The sequence below is a fragment of the Oncorhynchus mykiss genome, chromosome 23, assembly GCF_057628025.1.
Source record: "Oncorhynchus mykiss isolate SJ-2025 chromosome 23, ASM5762802v1, whole genome shotgun sequence".
NCBI classification, from domain to species: domain Eukaryota; kingdom Metazoa; phylum Chordata; class Actinopteri; order Salmoniformes; family Salmonidae; genus Oncorhynchus; species Oncorhynchus mykiss.
This window is the reverse complement of record NC_143044.1, coordinates 51,553,430-51,577,383: the sequence shown is the minus strand read 5'-3', so window position 1 is coordinate 51,577,383 and position 23,954 is coordinate 51,553,430. Positions and strand designations below refer to the sequence as shown.

General features: G+C 40.9%; 1 protein-coding gene across 8 annotated transcripts in view; it reads left to right on the top strand.

The window, feature by feature from the left end:
• Nucleotides 1-23,954, top strand: part of LOC110515674 (uncharacterized) — a 252,866-nt gene that overhangs the window by 42,406 nt on the left and 186,506 nt on the right. For all 8 annotated transcript variants that reach the window (XM_090217615.1, XM_090217612.1, XM_090217614.1 and 5 more), the window contains exons 12-14: nucleotides 1,485-1,529; nucleotides 7,663-7,716; nucleotides 21,109-21,153. In XM_090217615.1, coding sequence (XP_090073741.1) covers nucleotides 1,485-1,529; nucleotides 7,663-7,716; nucleotides 21,109-21,153 — 144 coding nt within the window. The remainder of the gene's footprint in view (nucleotides 1-1,484; nucleotides 1,530-7,662; nucleotides 7,717-21,108; nucleotides 21,154-23,954) is intronic.

The window sequence follows — 23,954 nt, the reverse complement described above, 5'->3', positions numbered from 1 at the left end:
TGGTGATTATGATGGGGGGGATGGTGATGGTGGTGATAGTGGTGGTGATTATGATGGGGGTGATGGTGGTGGTGGTGATAGTGGTGGTGACTCGCTCCTTCTCTCCCCATTGTGTTTCTGTAGTGCAGGGCTCTCCAACCCTCTTCTGTAGGTTTTCTCTCCAACCCCAGTTGTAACTAACTGGATTCAGCATATCAACCAGCTAATTATTAGAATCTGGTCCACTAGATAAGGGTTGTAGCAAAAACCTCAAGAAGGGTAGCTCTCCAGCAACAGGGTTGGAGTGAACTTACAGGAGGGTAGCTCTCCAGGAACAGGGTTGGAGTGAACCTACAGGATGGTAGCTCTACAGGAACAAGGTTGGAGCAAAAACCTCAAGAATGGTAGCCCTCCAGGAACAGGGTTGGAGTGAAAACCTACAGGATGGTAGATCTCCAGGAACAGTGTTGGACTGAAAACCTACAGGATGGTAGCTCTCCAGGAACAGGGTTGGAGTGAAAACCTACAGGATGGTAGCTCTCCAGGAACAGGGTTGGAGTGAAAACCTACAAGAGGGTAACTCTCCAGGAACAGGGTTGGACTGAAAACCTACAGGAGGGTAGCTCTCCAGAAACAGGGTTGGAGTGACAACCTACAGGAGGGTAGCTCTCCAGAAACAGGGTTGGAGTGACAACCTACAGGACGGTAGATCTCCAGGAACAGGGTTGGAGTGAAAACCTACAGGATGGTAGCTCTCCAGGAACAGGGTTGGAGTGAAAACCTACAGGAGGGTAGCTCTCCAGGAACAGGGTTGGAGTGAAAACCTACAGGATGGTAGCTCTCCAGGAACAGGGTTGGAGTGAAAACCTACAGGAGCGTAGCTCTCCAGGAACAGGGTTGGAGTGAAAACCTACAGCATGGTAGCTCTCCAGGAACAGGATTTACACCCAGGACACAAAGGGATTTACACATAGAGCAATAGTCCCTTAGGAGGGAGATAGGACTTATTGTATATCCTCTCCTCATGTATTTACAGTATTGTATGCCCTCTGATTCAATGTCTCATGTACGCTCTCAGAACTGCTTCAATACAGGGTCAGAGATTAACAAATCATTTGCTTTTTCATCTTGTAAACACAAGTGAATATCATGCACTTACCCAGAGAAATATTTATGTGTATGTAAATATGCATTAGTCATAGAGTTGTGGCTATTCCTTATGCATTAGATATTGGACAGTATGGAGTATGTACTGTACATGTATATACAGTAAGGTGTGTGGGAAATAGTCCTGCTCTTATTCTTTATAACCTGAAGTGATGTGTAATTCCGTTGTGAAGTTGACTCAAGGCGCTAAACATTGTAGACGTGTGAACGAAGGCCCATTCAGAGCTGTACTGAACCCTACGGCACAGACCTCAGTGAAACTACCAAGATATTTCTCCTCGAGTAGACCTTCAATGTTTGTTATTTTAACATTTCAAGTTTCAACCTTGTCATTTCAGGGGGAGGCAGGATCAAACGGGTCTAAGGGGATCGATGGAGCAATGGTAAGTACACACACACACAGAAACATACACACACACACACACACACACACGGAAACGTACACACACACACATATTACATAATGGTAAATGTCTCTGGTTTCACTCTCTGTCATGTATAAACACCAGATAATCCAAACGTACAACGTCCCACTGTAGTGGATACACTGATATTCACATTCCCAGCATGCACTGTAGTGGATATACTGATATTCACATTCCCAGCATGCAGAGTCCCACTGCAGTGGATACATGGTTATTAATATGTAGCATATGTCTTCTGTTGTAATATATATTTTATTTTAAAGGATTTTGTAGCACAGGTTTTCTAATACATCTCTGAAGGATCTACAGTCTTTCGTAGCCCAAGGCCTTTCCCCCTGTAATCTCAAGACTAACACAATAGCTATTCATATTTTACTACATGCAGCCATGACGGTACATGCACAGTGTGTTCTATGATTATCTGGTGATAATGTCGAATGTGGATTGACCTGAACTCTAATAGCTTGGTCTCATGTGAAGGACGTGTCTGGAATGTATATATCACAGCTCTTACCTAGTCTCTGCACCTACAGTAAAACAGCATGCGTTCATGCAAGGTTTCAGGGAAATTCAACTATAGGCTGCAGGCAGCATGAGTATCACATGGTGGTGTGGGAAACTTCCTCCTCAGCCTGAACTGTCCCCACCTGCGTCAGCAAATAACTAGCTTTTTCCTTTGGCACCGACTGGTAAGTTGGTTCAGGAGGGCGGTCACATGTGCTAGCAAGGCAGAGGTTCTGGGTTTGAGCATCAGTGTGAGCCGAATCAGGAGGAAGTGGTACTCTCTCAGCAAGCAGCGTGACGTCCTTTAGAGATGCATTGATGCAAGGGTTCAGGGAAATACTCAGGAATGCTGCATTATGTTGGGCTGGTCTCAGAGGAGTGAGCTACAGCACAAACAGATCTGGGACCAGAATAGAATTGTGTAGCATTTGCATAATTTGTTCTTTCATAATGGTGGTGTGGCTTTATGGGCCAAAGGCTAGATGTGTTTAGAATAAATATCGTGAAAAGACTTCAGTAGACTATGAAATTACAGGAAAACAAAGCTATGCTTTCAGGGAAATGGTCTGTATTTTGTGGCTTTTGCATAATTGGTTCCTTCGTAATGGCGGTGTGGCTCCGCTAAGTATTGGGCTGAGCAGATGGACAGTTTAAAATGGCATAATGAAAGCGCCTCTTTTCATCACCATATCCTCTCTGATTAGGCCAATGGACTGAGGGAGAAATCTGTCCCTCTGGCACAGTGTACAATACACTGACTGGCCTGCTCAATACAACATACAGGAACTGGGCTGCCTGCTCAATACAACATACAGGGACTGGGCTGCCTGCTCAATACAACATGCAGGGACTGGGCTGCCTGCTCAATACAACATGCAGGGACTGTGCTGCCTGCTCAATACAACATACAGGGACTGGGCTGCCTGCTCAATACAACATGCAGGGACTGGGCTGCCTGCTCAATACAACATACAGGGACTGTGCTGCCTGCTCAATACAACATACAGGGACTGGGCTGCCTGCTCAATACAAGACTGGGTTGATTCCTCTGTGAGCTGACCTCAACACAACAGCTCATTGGTCACACAGACTGGGTTGGTTCCTCTGTGGGATGACCTCAACACAACAGCTCATTGGTCACACAGACTGGGTTGGTTCCTCTGTGGGCTGACCTCAACACAACAGCTCATTGGTCACACAGACTGGGTTGGTTCCGCTGTTAAAACTGAGCAGGGTGTGACAGAGTAGGATTACTGAGCTCTAAACTCATAGGGTTGGTTTCCCAGACACAGCCTAGTCCTCATACGGTTGGTTTCCCAGACACAGCCTAGTCCTCATAGGGTTGGTTTCCCAGACACGGCCTAGTCCTCATAGGGTTGGTTTCCCAGACACAGACACAGCCTAGTCCTCATAGGGTTGGTTTCCCAGACACAACCTAGTCCTCATAGGGTTGGTTTCCCAGACACAACCTAGTCCTCATAGGGTTGGTTTCCCAGACATGGCCTAGTCCTCATAGGGTTGGTTTCCCAGACACAGACACAGCCTAGTCCTCATAGGGTTGGTTTCCCAGACACAGCCTAGTCCTCATACGGTTGGTTTCCCAGACACAGCCACAACCTAGTCCTCATAGGGTTGGTTTCCCAGACACGGCCTAGTCTTCATAGGGTTGGTTTCCCAGACACAGACACAGCCTAGTCCTCATAGGGTTGGTTTCCCAGACACAACCTAGTCCTCATAGGGTTGGTTTCCCAGACACAACCTAGTCCTCATAGGGTTGGTTTCCCAGACACAGACACAACCTAGTCCTCATAGGGTCGGTTTCCCAGACACAGCCTAGTCCTCATAGGGTTGGTTTCCCAGACACAACCTAGTCCTCATAGGGTTGGTTCCCCAGACATGGCCTAGTCCTCATAGGGTTGGTTTCACAGACACAGACACAACCTAGTCCTCATAGGGTTGGTTTCCCAGACACAGACACAACCTAGTCCTTATAGGGTTGGTTTCCCAGACACAGACACAACCTAGTCCTCATAGGGTTGGTTTCCCAGACACAGACACAGCCTAGTCCTCAAAGGGTTGGTTTCCCAGACACAGCCTAGTCCTCATAGGGTTGGTTTCACAGACACAGACACAACCTAGTCCTCATAGGGTTGGTTTCCCAGATACAGACACAGCCTAGTCCTCATAGGGTTGGTTTCCCAGATACAGACACAGCCTAGTCCTCATAGAGTTGGTTTCACAGACACAGACACAACCTAGTCCTCATAGGGTTGGTTTCCCAGACACAGACACAACCTAGTCCTCATAGGGTTGGTTTCCCAGACACAGACACAACCTCGTCCTCATAGGGTTGGTTTCCCAGACACAGACACAGCCTAGTCCTCATAGGATTGGTTTCCCAGATAGAGACACAGCCTAGTCCTCGGTTGGTTTCCCAGACACAACCTAGTCCTCATAGGGTTGGTTTCCCAGATACAGACACAACCTAGTCCTCATAGGGTTGGTTTCCCAGACACAGCCTAGTTCTCATAGGGTTGGTTTCCCAGACACAACCTAGTCCTCATAGTGTTGGTTTCCCAGACACAGCCTAGTCCTCGTAGGGTTGGTTTCCCAGATACAGACACAGCCTAGTCTTCATAGGGTTGGTTTCCCAGACACAGCCTAGTCCTCATAGGTTTGGTTTCCCAGACACAGACACAACCTAGTCCTCATAGGGTTGGTTTCCCAGACACAGACACAGCCTAGTCCTCATAGGGTTGGTTTCCCAGACACAGACACAGCCTAGTCCTCATAGGGTTGGTTTCACAGACACAGACACAACCTAGTCCTCATAGGGTTGGTTTCCCAGACACAGACACAGCCTAGTCCTCATAGGGTTGGTTTACCAGACACAGACACAACCTAGTCCTCATAGGGTTGGTTTCCCAGACACAGCCTAGTTCTCATAGGGTTGGTTTCCCAGACACAGCCTAGTCCTCATGGGGTTGGTTTCCCAGACACAACCTAGTTCTCATAGGGTTGGTTTCACAGACACAGACACAACCTAGTCCTCAGGGTTGGTTTCCCAGACACAACCTAGTCCTTATAGGGTTGGTTTCCCAGACACAACCTAGTTCTCATAGGGTTGGTTTCACAGACACAACCTAGTCCTCATAGGGTTAGTTTCCCAGACACAGACACAACCTAGTCCTCATAGGGTTGGTTTCACAGACACAGACACAACCTAGTCCTCATAGGGTTGGTTTCCCAGACACAACCTAGTCCTCATAGGGTTGGTTTCCCAGACATGGCCTAGTCCTCATAGGGTAGGTTTCCCAGACACAACCTAGTCCTCATCGGGTTGGTTTCCCAGACACAACCTAGTTCTCATAGGGTTGGTTTCCCAGATACAGACACAACCTAGTCCTCATAGGGTTGGTTTCCCAGACACAGCCTAGTCCTCATAGGGTTGGTTTCCCAGACACAGACACAACCTAGTCCTCATAGGGTTTGTTTCCCAGACACAAACTAGTTCTCATAGGGTTGGTTTCACAGACACAGACACAACCTAGTCCTCATAGGGTTGGTTTCCCAGACACAACCTAGTTCTCATAGGGTTGGTTTCACAGACACAGACACAACCTAGTCCTCATAGGGTTGGTTTCCCAGACACAACCTAGTCCTCATATGTTTGGTTTCCCAGACACAGACACAGCCTAGTCCTCATAGGGTTGGTTTCACAGACACAGACACAACCTAGTCCTCATAGGGTTGGTTTCCCAGACACAACCTAGTCCTCATAGGGTTGTTTTCCCAGACACAACCTAGTCCTCATAGGGTTGGTTTCACAGACACAACCTAGTTCTCATAGGGTTGGTTTCACAGACACAGACACAACCTAGTTCTCATAGGGTTGGTTTCACAGACACAACCTAGTCCTCATAGGTTTGGTTTCCCAGACACAGACACAGCCTAGTTCTCATAGGGTTGGTTTCACAGACACAGACACAACCTAGTCCTCATAGGGTTGGTTTTCCAGACACAACCTAGTCCTCATAGGGTTGGTTTCACAGACACAGACACAGCCTAGTCCTCATAGGGTTGGTTTCACAGACACAACCTAGTCCTCATAGGGTTGGTTTCCCAGACACAACCTAGTCCTCATAGGGTTGGTTTCACAGACACAGACACAGCCTAGTCCTCGTGAAGATTCTCCATTGTTCTTTAGTCCAGGATTCGGCTTAATCGTTGTCCAGGAAACCTGCCTTTTAAACGGATCAGTCTGACATTACTGGACTATTCTGGAATTACTGGACTGTCTCAAAGACGGAATAGAATCAATGTTTATTATGCAGAGTGGAAAACTAACGCTAACTATACTGCTTTATGTCTTATCATGTGGCTCACAGTATGCTATTTCTCTCTAGGACATTTTCAACATTGTAATGCATCATACCTGCATGCAATGTCAAGTGTTGCCCTGTTTATTCAACAGCTTGATAATCGTTGTTGTTTGAATTGGCATATTATCAACATGTTTGTTTCAAGTAATAAAGTTTATTGTCCATATAAAGTTGTTGAGATTTTTATGAAACAGGTGGAAATGGAGCATTGTTACGATGCCTGTTTATTCAGCAACGTTTGGATGTCACTTTCTATACTGAATGTATTTCAAACGATGGTGACTGCCAAGAGAGTTTCATCATAATACTGCTGCGTGCCTCTTCCTGGTTAATGATATGATTTGGTTATGCAGCTGTGTGATAGTGTCTTCTCTATCAACCTGGACGATGAATACACACACACACACACACACACACACACACACACACACACATCAACGATGAACACATAAATCTATTACAATCACGATGTGAAACAAGGGTGTGCACTGTCAGATAATTAGGTCCATCAGAAACACTTCATTATCATACACACACACACACACACACACACACACACACACACACACACACACACACACACCCACCCCTGGCCCCATCATTTATTTATAATGTCGACATAGTCCTAATTTGTTTACTACCAGGACTCCACATTCAGACAGATATTTCATGGAAACAAATAAACAGGATAATTTCAGAATTTGTTTTAGCCTGTTGCCTTCAAGTTATTTAATATACTTGGGAGTGAAACAGAGAGCACACGACTGGAAGATGTCAACGAGTTCTTGTCTGTTCTGTGAACTTTAGCACTGTTTAGTTGAATGTCTCTATAGAGGACATATCACTTCGATGAATAAACGGCTGAAGATGAGACCTTTGCTACAACATGAAGACAGACCGGTCATATCAGGTCTCATCTTTCAGGATAGGAATCAGGATTTAGATTTAGGGTTGGGTTTGGAGACATAAATTGTGTTTATAGATGAAGTTGACATTTTGTCATGATGCTTGTGACCTGTATCCCTTGTAAGAGGCGCTGGCAGTAAGAGCATCAATGATTGGATAAACCACCGTCTCCTGTCTCCTGAGGAGACGTCAGACCTTTCAAAACAACATGTTGTTACTGCACATCTGTATTTATAATGCATGGAAATGATGGCGTGCTTGTGTAGGACCTGAGTTTCAACTTGCTCTTTCCTCTGCAGGGTGAGAAGGGACCAGCTGGGGAGCCTGGTGCGGAGGGGAAACCTGGGATAAATGTAAGATACTGTTTTGAATCCCAGTCTGTTTATTCATCTGCATCATTCATTATTAACATTATAAACATAGTCAGTTGCCCTAAATAAATGTAAGGTCCTATCTTTGCTATTTTACTATCGTATGCTGTTTATTCGTTTGCATCATTAATAATAAAAACAGTGGCCTAAATAAATGTGCAGGTTAATTTAGGTTGGAAGGGTGTTGGAAGGCGCTCAGCCAGGTTAATTTAGTTTGGCCTATTTACTTGTTTTTAGAACATTCTCTTGCCTGTCCCCTCTGTTCCCTCCCCGTCCGTGCTAATATTAGGTTAAAGTTGTTATTTAAAGCTAGCATGTGATATTTAAGGGTAAAGGGGACACCTGAGAAGACAGAATGTCTTGTGTGCATGACTGCCATGTGAGCGAGTATCGTTTTTCTGATACGAGAACTAACTACGGGGCCTGGCTCAGTGGAAGACTACAGCCACGTAACCGTGCCCTAAGCAATCCACGTTCCACATGTATATGTCCTCTGCTTGTACAGTCATAGACGTATCAGGTGACAGAGAAAGAACACGTCTGGTGGCTCCGTAAAGACGATGGCTGCAGCTCTATATCATCCCATCTGTTGTTTTTATGTGTTGAAGTATTAAATATAACCTTTGCAATAAGGTACGCTTCCTCTGAGTGTTGCTCTACTGTAAAATCTGAGATTTACACTTACAGTCAGTGATATCAAGTGTCAATTAGGACGTTTCCCTCTAGACTTTCTCACTGTGGTCAGCCTTTCGGTGTGGTTTCTGGAACTCAGTGGGTAGAGCATGGTGATTGTAATGTCAGGATTGTGGGTTTGATTCCCGGGGCCACCCCATACAAAAACATGTGTGCAGGTAATGACTGTAAATCGCTTTGGATTAAAGCTTCTGCTAAATGTTAAGTCTATATCTGAACACTAATGATCAGGTTGTTTTCCTATAGACGTTCACACAAGGATCAGCCTCACAACCTAAGGCTATGGGTGATGTTCAGCTATGGAGGTGAATCGCTGAGCCAATGGAAACATTGTAAACAGCATTTTCTGCAGTAACCTCTGTGGTATTCGTTGGGCCTGGCCACTCTAGATATCTGTTACCCTTACGGGATCTGGTTCCAACACAGCTTTGAAGGCAGTTCCCACTCACATGACACAAATCGCATACCTAAACTGCAACCTATTCCCTATGTAGTGCACTACTTTTGACCAGGGCTAGTAGGGTTGACCAGGGCCCATAGGGCTCTAGTCAAAGTAGGGCACTATGTGGGGAACAGGGTGCCATTAGGAATGCAGACACAACAGACAAGACAAACCCTCTTACTGTAACTCTAACGGTGCATCTCTTAGTCTCTCCACACATGACAAAACTTCACCCTTCTTGTCTAAAGTAAAGTGCCATTACCGCCAGCCAGGCAGCCACACTGGTTAGAAAGTGGCAGAGTGTGCGCCATAAATGGGACCCTATTCCCTATGTAGTGCACTACTTTAGACCAGAGCACAATAAAGCGAATAGGGTGCCATTTGGGACTCAGCCAGCAAGTAAGTAAACATAATTAGTCTGCTGTCTTGAGAAATTCCCCTGCTACACTCTCTCTCTCTCTCTCTCTCTCTCTCTCTCTCTCTCTCTCTCTCTCTCTCTCTCTCTCTCTCTCTCTCTCTCTCTCTCTCTCTCTCTCTCTCTCTCTCTCTCTCTCTCTCTCTCTCTCTCTCTCTCTCTCTCTCTCTCTCTCTCTCTCTCTCTCTCTCTCTCTCTCTCTCTCTCTCTCTCTCTCTCTCTCTCTCTCTCTCTCTCTCTCTCTCTCTCTCTCTCTCTCTCTCTCTCTCTCTCTCTCTCTCTCTCTCTCTCTCCCCTACTCTCTCTCTAGCCCCACTTCTCCCTCCCCACCATCTCCCTCACTCTCCGCTCCCTTCTTCCCTCTGTCTCTCTCTCCCCCTCCCCTCTGTTTATTTGCTAGCTGAAGCGGTAGATGTAGAGTGTGTACTGGGGAGCTGCCAGATTGTGTTGTTGTGGCCTGGGCACTGTCGGAGCGAGGGAGGCGCAGTGCTGTGTGTGTGTTGTGGCCTGGGCGCTGTCGGAGCGAGGGAGGCGCAGTGCTGTGTGTGTGTTGTGGCCTGGGCGCTGTCGGAGCGAGGAAGGCACAGGGCTGTGTGTGTGTTGTGGCCTGGGCGCTGTCGGAGCGAGGAAGGCGCAGTGCCACGTGTGTGGGTGTGTGTAGGTGTGTGCGTGTGTGTGTTGTAGCCCGGGCGCTGTCGGAGCGAAGGAGGCACAGTGCTGTGTGTGTTGTGGCCTGGGCGCTGTCGGAGCGAGGAAGGCGCAGTGCCACGTGTGTGGGTGTGTGTAGGTGTGTGCGTGTGTGTGTTGTAGCCCGGGCGCTGTCGGAGTGAAGAAGGCACAGTGCCATGTGTGTAGGTATGTGTGTGTAGGTATATGTGTGTAGCTATTGTGGCCTGGGCGCTGTCGGAGCGAGGAAGGCGCAGTGCCACGTGTGTGGGTGTGTGTAGGTATGTGTGTGTAGGTATTGTAGCCCGGGCGCTGTCGGAGGGAGGGAGGCACAGCGCCATGTGTGTGGGTGTAGGTATGTGTGTGTAGGTATTGTGGCCTGGGCGCTGTCTGAGCGAGGGAGGCACAGTGCCGTGTGTAATTAGCAAGGCTAGCGTACACAGCTCCCTGTAGTGTCTCACACTGTGCTGCTGCAGGAGAGACAGAGAGGAGAGAGACTGAGCAGAGTAGACCTGGGTTAAAATACTACTTGAAATAATTTCAAATACCAGGTATTGAATTTGCCTGGTGATATGTGAACAATGTAACCAACTGTAAACCCTAAAGTCAGCGCTAGAGTCAGGGCTAGAGTGAAGACTCAAAGCCTCCCATCCCTCCCTGCTTGCCTGTCATAAGGCCCAACAGCACTGAGCAGAGGCTAACAACAGTTGTCTCTCCATCTCTCTCTCTTCCTTCCTAGATATGTGGTCTGAGCCCCAGCCTCATAGCAAGGAGGCAGAGATATCATGGTCTTTACTGGTCTGATCTTAGGGAGACAGGACAGAGATATCATGGTCTTTACTAGTCTGATCCTAGGGTGACAGGACAGAGATATCATGGTCTATATTGGTCTGATCTTAGGGAGACAGGACATAGATATCATGGTCTTTACTGGTCTGATCTTAGGGAGACAGGACATAGATATCATGGTCTTTACTGCTCTGATCCTAGGGTGACAGGACAGACATATCATGGTCTTTACGGGTCTGATCTTAGGGAGACAGGACAGAGATATCATGGTCTTTACTGGTCTGATCTTAGGGAGACAGGACAGAGATATCATGGACTTTACTGGTCTGATCCTAGGGAGACAGGACAGAGATATCATGGTCTTTACTGGTCTGATCTTAGGGAGACAGGACAGGGAAGGATAAAGGTCTGGCCTCCGCCTCTCTCTTCCCCGATCCCTCTCTGCATCTCTTTCTAACTATGTTACTCTGAGTGAGACTGGACAGAGGAGGGAAGAGAGAGAATCAGAGGAAAATGAAGGGAGAGTAAAAGGGAGGAAAAGGTTCACTCTCTCCCTAAAGACATCATTATCTTCAGCAGACAGCAGAGAGGGAGAGGGGGGACATTTCTCTAAAGATCAACAACATACATCATTTAGAAGTGGCCTCAGTTTCAGCCCACTACCTTCTCTATTTTGTTCCTTCATACCACCACAGTGTTAAGCAGCAGACCTGGGTTCAAATACTATTTGAAATCTTTAAAACAATTTATACGTTTGCTCTAGCCTGTCTGGAGTGCCAGAAGGCGGTGTTTGCAGTTTTGAGACTATCCTACTGGTCCAGTAAGACAGGCAAGCTCAATCAAGCCCAGATAAAGTATGATTCAAATGGTTTTTGAACCCAGGTCTTACAGGTGGTGAACTGTGCCAGGATGGATCTATACAGTAGGTTGCATACAAAGAGTTAAAACATGTAGGAAGATATTTGGACAGTGGAATCAGAACAAATCTATTCAGTATGTTTTTTTCTTCTTCTGAACCCTTAACATTTGTGTAATATTTGAGTGAGTATTGTACTAGGTCCAGATGTCTGCATTTGCTGAAGAGGTACCATTAGCTGATGCCATGACGACAGCTAGTCTTCCAGCAGTCCACTGGCTTTAGTGGGTGTATAAAACTTCTCCCTAGAAACAAACCATTTACATGACCAGGGCTATCCCATCCAGTGGAAATGGGGCTTTTAAATCCAGGATGTATCACAACCGGCCGTGATTGGGAGTCCCATAGGGCGGCCCACAACTGGCCCAGCGTCGTCCGGGTTTGGCCGGTGTAGGCTGTAATTGTAAATAAGGATTTGTTTTTAACTAACTTGCCTAGTTTTAAAAAAAGTTAATAAAAAAAAATAATATTTTTTTAAATGTCCCTCACAGTGCATGGTTCTAGTCTGTTACCACACAGTTTAATCCACTACAAACTAAAGACATTCTGTTCAATCCATGGTCAGTTCAGGTACTGTGATGAGAAAAATCCCTTGACACACCGTATGGTGTTGATAACCTGGTTTATGGTCTGGATTATTTGAATGGCCTATGAGATCAGTACATGATCAAGTGTCAAAATGTTTTCTACCTTAACTATTAACCTATAGAATACCGTAACTATAAACCTATTGTCATGATCGTTATAAGGAGTGGACCAAGATGCAGTGTGGTATGTTTCCATCCTTTTATTAGGAAGAGAAACTCAAAGAACAAAAACAATAAAGCGAAAAAACAAAACGTGAAGCTCAAAGTAGTACTCACATGCAACTATACCTAGACAAGATCCCACAAAGCACAAAGGGGAAATGGCTGCCTAAATATGATCCCCAATCAGAGACAACGATAAACAGCTGCCTCTGATTGGGAACCATACCAGGCCAACATAGAAATATAATCACCTAGATGCCCACCCTAGTCACACCCCGACCTAACCAACATAGAGAATACAAATATCTCTATGTTCAGGGCGTGACACCTATAGAATTCCACTATAACTATAAACCTATAGAACACCACCATCACTATAAACCTATAGAATACCACTATAACGATAAACCTATGAATACCACCATAACTATACACCTATAGAATACCACTATAAACCTATAGAATATCACCATCACTATAAACCTATAGAATACCACTATAACGATAAACCTATGAATATCACCATAACTATACACCTATAGAATACCACTATAAACCTATAGAATATCACCATCACCATTAACCTATAGAATACCACTATAAACCTATAGAATACCACCATCACTATTAACCTATAGAATACCACCATCACTATAAACCTATAGAATACCACTATAAACCTATAGAATACCACTATAAACCTATAGAATACCACTATAAACCTATAGAATACCACCATCACTATTAACCTATAGAATACCACCATCACTATAAACCTATAGAATACCACTATAAACCTATAGAATACCACTATAAACCTATAGAATACCACCATCACTATTAACCTATAGAATGCCACCATAACTATAAACCCATAGAATACCACTATAAACCTATAGAATACAACTATAAACCTATAGAATACCACTATAAACCTATAGAATACCACCATAACCATACATCTATAGAATACCACTATAAACCTATAGAATGCCACCATCATTATTAACCTATAGAATACCACTATGAACTTATAGAATACCACCATAACTATAAACTTATAGAATACCACCATAACTATAAACCTATGGAATACAACTATACACCTATAGTATACCACTATAAACCTATAGAATACCACCATCACTATTAACCTATAGAATACCACCATAACTATAAACCCATAGAATACCACTATAAACCTATAGAATACCACCATAACTATAAACCTATGGAATACAACTATACACCTATAGTATACCACTATAAACCTATAGAATACCACTATAAACCTATAGAATACCACCATAACTATAAACCTATGGAATACAACTATACACCTATAGTATACCACTATAAACCTATAGAATACCACTATAAACCTATAGAATACCACCATCACTATTAACCTATAGAATACCACCATAACTATACACCTATAGAATACCACTATAAACCTATAGAATACCACTATAAACCTATAGAATATCACTATAAATATACACCTATAGAATACCACCATCACTATAAACCTATAGAATACCACTATAAACCTATAGAATACCACCATCACTGTTAACCTTTAGAATACCACCATCACTATAAACCTATAGAATACCACTATAAACCTATAGAATACCACCATAACTATACACCTATAGAATACCACTATAAACCTATAGAATACCACCATCACTATTAACCTATAGAATACCACTATAAAAATATAGAATACCACTATAAGCCTATAGAATACCACCATAACTATAAACATATAGAATACCACTATAACTATAAACCAATAGAATATCACCATCATTATTAACCTATAGAATACCACTATAAACCTATAGAATACCACCATAACTATACACCTATAGAAAACCACTATAAACTTATAGAATACCACCATCACTATTAACCTATAGAATACCACCATAACTATACACCTATAGAAAACCACTATAAACTTATAGAATACCACCATCACTATAAACCTATAGAATACCACTATAAACCTATAGAATAACACTATAAACCTATAGAATAACACTATAAACCTATAGAATACAACCATAACTATACACCTATAGAATAACACTATAAACCTATAGAATACCACCATCACTATTAACCTATAGAATACCACTATAAACCTATAGAATACCACTATAAACCTATAGAATACCACTATAAACCTATAGAATACCACCATAACTATACACCTATAGAAAACCACTATAAACCTACAGACGACCACCATCACTATAAACCTACAGAATACCACTATAAACCTATAGAATGACACTATAAACCTATAGAATAACACTATAAACCTATAGAATAACAATACAAACCTATAGAATACCACCATAACTATACACATATAGAAAACCACTATAAACCTATAGAATACCACCATCACTATAAACCTATAGAATACCACTATAAACCTATAGAATACCACTATAAACCTATAGAATACCACCATAACTATAAACCTATAGAATACCACTATAAACCTATAGAATACCACCATCACTATACACCTATAGAATACCACCATAAATATACACCTATATAATACCACTATAAACCTATAGAATACCACCATCACTATTAACCTATAGAATACCACCATCACTATAAACCTATAGAATACCACTATAAACTTATAGAATACCACTATAAACCTATAGAATACCACCATCACTATTAACCTATAGAATACCACTATAAACCTATAGAATACCACCATCACTATACACCTATAGAATACCACTATAAACCTATAGAATTCCACCATCACTATTAACCTATAGAATACCACTATAAACCTATAGAATACCACCATCACTATACACCTGTAGAATACCACTATAAACCTATAGAATACCACCATCACTATTAACCTATAGAATACCTCTATAAACCCATAGAATACCACCATCACTATACACCTATAGAATACCACTATAAACCTATAGAATACCACCATCACTATTAACCTATAGAATACCACCATCACTATAAACCTATAGAATACCACTATAAACTTATAGAATACCACTATAAACCTATAGAATACCACCATCACTATTAACCTATAGAATACCACTATAAACCTATAGAATACCACCATCACTATACACCTATAGAATACCACTATAAACCTATAGAATTCCACCATCACTATTAACCTATAGAATACCACTATAAACCTATAGAATACCACCATCACTATACACCTGTAGAATACCACTATAAACCTATAGAATACCACCATCACTATTAACCTATAGAATACCTCTATAAACCCATAGAATACCACCATCACTATACACCTATAGAATACCACTATAAACCTATAGAATACCACCATCACTGTTAACCTATAGAATTCCACTATAAACCTATAGAATACCACCATCACTATACACCTATAGAATACCACTATAAACCTATAGAATACCACCATCACTATAAACCTATAGAATACCACCATCACTATTAACCTATAGAATACCACTATAAACCTATAGAATACCACTATAAACCTATAGAATACCACTATAAACATATAGAATACCACCATAAACCTATAGAATACCACTATAAACCTATAGAATACCACTATAAACCTATAGAATACCACCATAACTATACACCTATAGAATACCACCGTCACTATTAACCTATAGAATACCACCATAAACTTATGGAATACCACCATAACTATAAACTTATAGAATACCACCATAACTATAAACCTATAGAATACCACTATACACCTATAGAATACCACTATAAACCTATAGAATACCACCACCATTATTAACCTATAGAATACCACTATGAACTTATAGAATAACACCATAACTATAAACTTATAGAATACCACCATAACTAGAAACCTACAGAATACCACCATCACTATAAACCTATAGAATACCACTATAAACCTATAGAATACCACCATAACTATAAACCTATAGAATACCACCATCACTATAAACCTATAGAATACCACTACAAACCTATAGAATACCACCATCACTATAAACCTATAGAATACCACCATCACTATAACCCTATAGAATACCACCATCACTATAAACCTATAGAATACCACTATAAACCTACAGAATACCACTATAAACCTATATAATACCACTATAAACCTATAGAATACCAATATAAACCTATAGAATACCACCATAAACCTATGGAATACCACTATAAACCTAAAGATTACCACCATCACTATAAACCTATAGAATACCACTATAAACCTATAGAATACCACCATCACTATTAGCCTGTAGAATGCCACCATAACTATAAACCTATAGAATACCACTATAAATCTATAGACTATACCACCATCACTATTCACCTATAGAATGCCACCATAACTATTAACCAATAGAATACCACTATAAACCTATAGAATACCACCATAACTATTAACCTATAGAATACCACTATAAACCTATAGAATACCAGCATCACTATACACCTATAGAATACCACTATAAACCTATAGAATACCACCATCACTATTAACCTATAGAATACCACTATAAACCTATAGAATACCACTATAAACTTATGGCATACCACCATCACTATAAACTTATAGAATACCACCATAACTATTTACCTATAGAATACCACTATAAACCTATAGAATACCGCTATAATCCTATAGAATACCACCATAACTATAAACCTATAGAATACCACCATCACTATTAACCTATAGAATACCACTATAAACCTATAGAATACCACTATAAACCTATAGAATACCACTATAAACATATAGAATGCCACCATAGCTATAAACCTATCGAATACCACCATCACTATTAACCTATAGAATTCCACCATCACTATAAACCTATGGAATACCACTATAAACCTATAGAATACCACCATCACTATAAACCTATAGAATACCACTATAACTCTATAGAATACCACTATAAACCTATAGAATACCACTATAAATCTATAGAATACCACTATAACTCTATAGAATACCACTATAAACCTATAGAATACCACCATCACTATAAACCTATAGAATACCACTATACATCTATAGAATACCTCTATAACTCTATAGAATACCACTATAAACCTATAGAATACCACTATAACTATAAACCTATAGAATACCACTATAAACCTATAAATTACCACTATAACTATAAACCTATAGAATACCACTATAAACCTATAGAATACCACCATAACTATTAACCTATAGAATACCACTGTAACTATAAACCTATAGAATACCACTATAAACCTATAGAATACCACTATAGAATACCACTATAAACCTATATAATACCACTATAAACCTATAGAATACCACTATAAACCTATAGAATGCCTCTATAAACCTATAGAATACCCCTATAAACCTATAGAATACCACTATAAACCTATAGAATACCACTATAAACCTATAGAATGCCACTATAAACCTATAGAATACCACTATAAACCTATATAATACCACTATAAACCTATAGAATACCACTATAAACCTATAGAATACCACTATAAACCTATAGAATACCACTATAGAATACCACTATAAACCTATATAATACCACTATAAACCTATAGAATACCACTATAAACCTACAGAATACCATATATCTAAGCGGATGTTCAGATCAGTTTATCATGAATATGTTCCTGCATCATAAATATCGATCCAGACCTGCAGATGGGAAACTGACACTCAGTGCTATACCAGTAGAGGAGGTTGATCTCACATTAAAATGGCTCTGGGCGATTTATATTACTATTGGCAAAGTCAACGGCGCTCAATGTTCACACATTAAAAACCTGTTGATGCCAGGAGTTCCTCTAGAGGAACTCCTCCCCCCCCGTTCAGCTCAAACCGTGGCGCATGGAACGCAAAAATATTCTTAGAAATATTTAACCTCCACACATTAAAATGCAGCAGTTGAAAATCTGCAGTCAGAGCTTTTTTATGTATGGTGGCTATACATGATGAAGCTGTCTGGTATGGTCTCAATGGTTTCTTATACTGTACAATCAATAGCTGTCTGGTATGATCTCAATGGTTTCTTATACTGTACAATCAATAGCTGTCTGGTATGGTCTCAATGGTTTATTATACTGTACAATCAATAGCTGTCCTGTAGAGATTTATGTATGTGTGTATTTATGTGACTGGGACAAAGCACATCAATGAACATTTCTGTAAATGTGAGAGATTTAGCCAGCTGGCTAGTTTTCATGCAGTAATATTGATATAGTGTCCATTAGTTTATTATGTCTAGGGAACTATGCTTGGTTAAATGGGCTAATCTGACTTCTTCCAAAGTGTAATGTGTTAAAGTCCAAATGAAATCAGATGCTGAAATTGGGTTAAAATGTGTTATCTATTATAACACAACACATGTCTGGAGACAAGCCAGGTTTTAACATCAGTATCTATCTATCGTACATGATGTGAAAAACAAGCCATTTGGACAGACTGGGCATTATTACTGTATACTATGTGACTAACAGACAGTGCATCATGTAGGCCAGACCAAAGGTGGAACATTGAGTCTTCTGCATTACGAAGCATTTACATGACACTACAGAATCCTATGACAGCCATGTTAGTTCCTGTTCACATTATATAACATGGGGAATATTGAAACAATCTAACTGAGTGTCTAGGATTAGAAAACTTGTCACGGTCGTCCTCCTCTTCATCTGAAGAGGAGAGGCGAGAAGGATCAGAGGACCAAAATGTGGCGTGTTCATGATGAAATTTAATAAAGAAAACACTGAACACTGAAACACACTATACAAAACAATATACGACCGTGAAGCTAAATGAGAACTGTGCTGACACAAGCAATCAACATAGACAATCACCCACAAACAAACAGTGAAACCCAGGCTACCTAAGTATGATTCTCAATCAGAGACAACTAATGACACCTGCCTCTGATTGAGAACCATACTAGGCCGAAACATAGAAATACCCAAATCATAGAAAAACAAACATAGACTGCCCACCCCAACTCACGCCCTGACCATACTAAATAATGACAAAAACAACAGAAATAAAGGTCAGAACGTGACAACACTATTTTTTAAGTGTTCCACTCCGCTAGCCAGCACCTCGCCCAAACACGTGTGTGTTTCTTTCGCCTCTGGATTACAGGTTTACCATTGAACTTGAAGCCCAGAGAAATATATTTAGAGACTTTGGCCATTTTTCATATTTAGAGAATCAAGGAGAGCCGCACACTCAGGGAGCTCAGATGCAATAATATTTATGTCCAACGTTTCCACAGACAAGCTGTCTTCATCAGGTTATAATGACAAACACTGTGGGGTGACTAGTTTAAAGAGTGTCAAAAGACGCACACAGGTGTCTGTAATCATGGCCGGGTGTGGCCTGATATCATTGGTTAATCCTCAGATATAATAGCATATAAAAAACAAATGGATAGCGTACAATCACAGATACAATTTGGCTACATAAACCTACAAACATTTACAATGACACAATCACAATAATCACAAGAATGTCTTCAGATCAAAGTCTACGTTGAGACTGAAGGGAGCAAGACTCTTTAAATTGAAGATCCAGGCAGCCTCTTGTTTTAAACAATAAATCCCTCTCCTAGGGAGGGTGACATGTTCGATACCAATATAACGTAGAGACAAAATCGAGGGGTTTGCTTCCAAAAACCTGTAATCCAGACAAGTTGACGCGATGCTATTCCACTGATTTATGACCACTTTTCTTCTCTGGCCTCCATTGATTTAGTCACCCTAATCAACACCCTAGTCAACTGTAGGCTAGGTTCTGACTAACAGAGAGTCAACTGTAGGCTAGTGGCTGACTAATAGAGAGTCAACTGTAGGCTAGGTGCTGACTAGCAGACAGTCAACTGTAGGCTAGGTGCTGACTAACAGAGAGTCAACTGTAGGCTAGGTTCTGACTAACAGAGAGTCAACTGTAGGCTAGGTTCTGACTAACAGAGAGTCAACTGTAGGCTAGGTGCTGACTAACAGAGAGTCAACTATAGGCTAGGTGCTGACTGGAAAAATGTCTTTGTTCTTTATTGACCACATAAAGGTGTCTAATGTCTTTGTTCTTTATTGACAACAGAAAGGTGTCTGTCTTTGTTCTTTATTGACAACAGAAAGGTGTCTGTCTTTGTTCTTTATTGACCACAGAAAGGTGTCTAATGTCTTTGTTCTTTATTGACAACAGAAAGGTGTCTGTCTTTGTTCTTTATTGACAACAGAAAGGTGTCTGTCTTTGTTCTTTATTGACCACAGAAAGGTGTCTAATGTCTTTGTTCTTTATTGACAACAGAAATGTGTCTAATGTCTTTGTTCTTTATTGACAGCAGAAAGGTGTCTAATGTCTTTGTTCTTTATTGACAGCAGAAAGGTGTCTAATGTCTTTGTTCTTTATTGACAGCAGAAAGGTGTCTAATGTCTTTGTTCTTTTTTGACAACAGAAAGGTGTCTAATGTCTTTGTTCTTTTTTGACAATAGAAAGGTGTCGAATGTCTTTGATCTTTATTGACAACAGAAAGGTGTCTAATGTCTTTGTTCCTTATTGACAACAGAAAGGTGTCTGATGTCTTTGTTCTTTATTGACAACAGAAAGGTGTCTGATATATTTGTTTGTTCCCAGGGTTTGAAAGGAGACTCAGGTCCTATTGGCCCCAAAGGTGATAAAGTAAGTCGTAATCCTCATCTATGGTTTGGTTTTAAACAGTAGTAAATAGCATGAGCTGATGCACACCCCAAACTGTTTTATAGAGGGGCTAACAGACAGTAAACTGTAGGCTAGGTGCTGACTAACAGAGAGTCAACTGTAGGCTAGGGGCTGACTAACAGAGAGTAAACTGTAGGCTAGGTGCTGACTAACAGAGAGTCAACTGTAGGCTAGGGGCTGACTAACAGACAGTAAACTGTAGGCTAGGTGCTGACTAACAGAGAGTCAACTGTAGGCTAGGTGCTGACTAACAGAGTCAACTGTAGGCTAGGTGCTGACTAACAGAGTCAACTGTAGGCTAGGTGCTGACTAACAGAGTCAACTGTAGGCTAGGTGCTGACTAACAGAGTCAACTGTAGGCTAGGTGCTGACTAACAGAGAGTCAACTGTAGGCTAGGTGCTGACTAACAGAGAGTCAACTGTAGGCTAGGTGCTGACTAACAGAGTCAACTGTAGGCTAGGTGCTGACTAACAGAGAGTCAACTGTAGGCTAGGTGCTGACTAACAGAGAGTCAACTGTAGGCTAGGTGCTGACTAACAGACAGTAAACTGTAGGCTAGGTTCTGATTAACAGAGAGTCAACTGTAGGCTAGGTGCTGACTAACAGAGTCAACTGTAGGCTAGGTGCTGACTAACAGAGTCAACTGTAGGCTAGGTGCTGACTAACAGAGTCAACTGTAGGCTAGGTGCTGACTAACAGAGTCAACTGTAGGCTAGGTGCTGACTAACAGAGTCAACTGTAGGCTAGGTGCTGACTAACAGAGAGTCAACTGTAGGCTAGGTGCTGACTAACAGAGTCAACTGTAGGCTAGGTCTTGACTAACAGAGAGTCAACTGTAGGCTAGGTGCTGACTAACAGACAGTAAACTATAGGCTAGGTTCTGACTAATGGAGAGTCAACTGTAGAGAAAGGTAGAAAGTTGTGTACTCCAGCCTTGAAGTTTTAATGAGCTATCTGTTTGGTTCTCTGAGGAGAGAGAGAGAGAGAGAGAGAGAGAGAGAGAGAGAGAGAGAGAGAGAGAGAGAGAGAGAGAGAGAGAGAGAGAGAGAGAGAGAGAGAGAGAGAGAGAGAGAGAGAGAGAGAGAGAGAGAGAGAGAGAGAGAGAGAGAGAGAGAGAGAGAGAGAGAGAGAGAGAGAGAGAGAGAGAGAGAGAGAGAGAGAGAGAGAGAGAGAGAGAGAGAGAGAGAGAGAGAGAGAGAGAGAGAGAGAGAGAGAGAGAGAGAGAGAGAGAGAGAGAGAGAGAGAGCCAAATGAGTCTATTTGTAGAGCTATCGGAGGGAGGGGCAAATGTGATTATTTTGGGTGACAACTGTGAATACAACCAAAACGGTCATGAATAACTAATCAGTCATAAATGATCTTAACTTTCCAGATCATATAGACCTAATTGGTTAGTGACAAAGTTTGGCAAATGTCTAAAAACTTTGTACCATGGTTGCAAGTCATTGTAAACAAAATACTGTAGCTCAGTTGGTAGAGAATCGGTCTGAAGATGCCAGGATAGTGGGGTCGATTCCTGGGACCGTCTGTAAAAAATATATGCACGCCTGTCTATAAGATTCTTTGGATAAAACGTGTCTGGTAAATGGCATGTAAGACAAGCAGTGAAGGAAGTCCTTTATTAAAGCAGGACATAACACTTCTTTATTGACTTCAGTTATCCACTACACTTATAGTTATCCACTACACTTATAGTCTCGCACTGATCTGACAAACCATTAAGGAGGTTCTATTTAAAGGAAACTTGTTTTTTTAAAGGACATGTATTCATTATAAAGGACATGTATTCATTATAAAGGACATGTATTCATTATAAAGGACACATGTATTCATTATAAAGGACACATGTATTCATTATAAAGGACATGTATTCATTATAAAGGACATGTATTCATTATGAAGGACATGTATTCATTATAAAGGACATGTATTCAATATAAAGGACATGTATTCAATATAAAGGACATGTATTCATTATAAAGGACATGTATTCATTATAAAGGACATGTATTCATTATAAAGGACATGCATTCATTATAAAGGACATGTATTCATTATAAAGGACATGTATTCAATATAAAGGACATGTATTCATTATAAAGGACATGTATTCATTATAAAGGACATGTATTCATTATAAAGGACATGTATTCATTATAAAGGACATGTATTCATTATAAAGGACATGTATTCATTATAAAGGACATGTATTCATTATAAAGGACATGTATTCATTATAAAGGACATGTATTCATTATAAAGGACATGTATTCATTATAAAGGACATGTATTCATTATAAAGGACATGTATTCATTATAAAGGACATGTATTCATTATAAAGGACACATGTATTCATTATAAAGGACACGTATTCATTATAAAGGACATGTATTCATTATAAAGGACATGTATTCATTATAAAGGACATGTATTCATTATAAAGGACATGTATTCATTATAAAGGACATGTATTCATTATAAAGGACACATGTATTCATTATAAAGGACACATGTATTCATTATAAAGGACACATGTATTCATTATAAAGGACACATGTATTCATTATAAAGGACACATGTATTCATTATAAAGGACACATGTATTCATTATAAAGGACATGTATTCATTATAAAGGACATGTATTCATTATAAAGGACATGTATTCATTATAAAGGACATGTATTCATTATAAAGGACATGTATTCATTATAAAGGACATGTATTCATTATAAAGGACATGTATTCATTATAAAGGACAT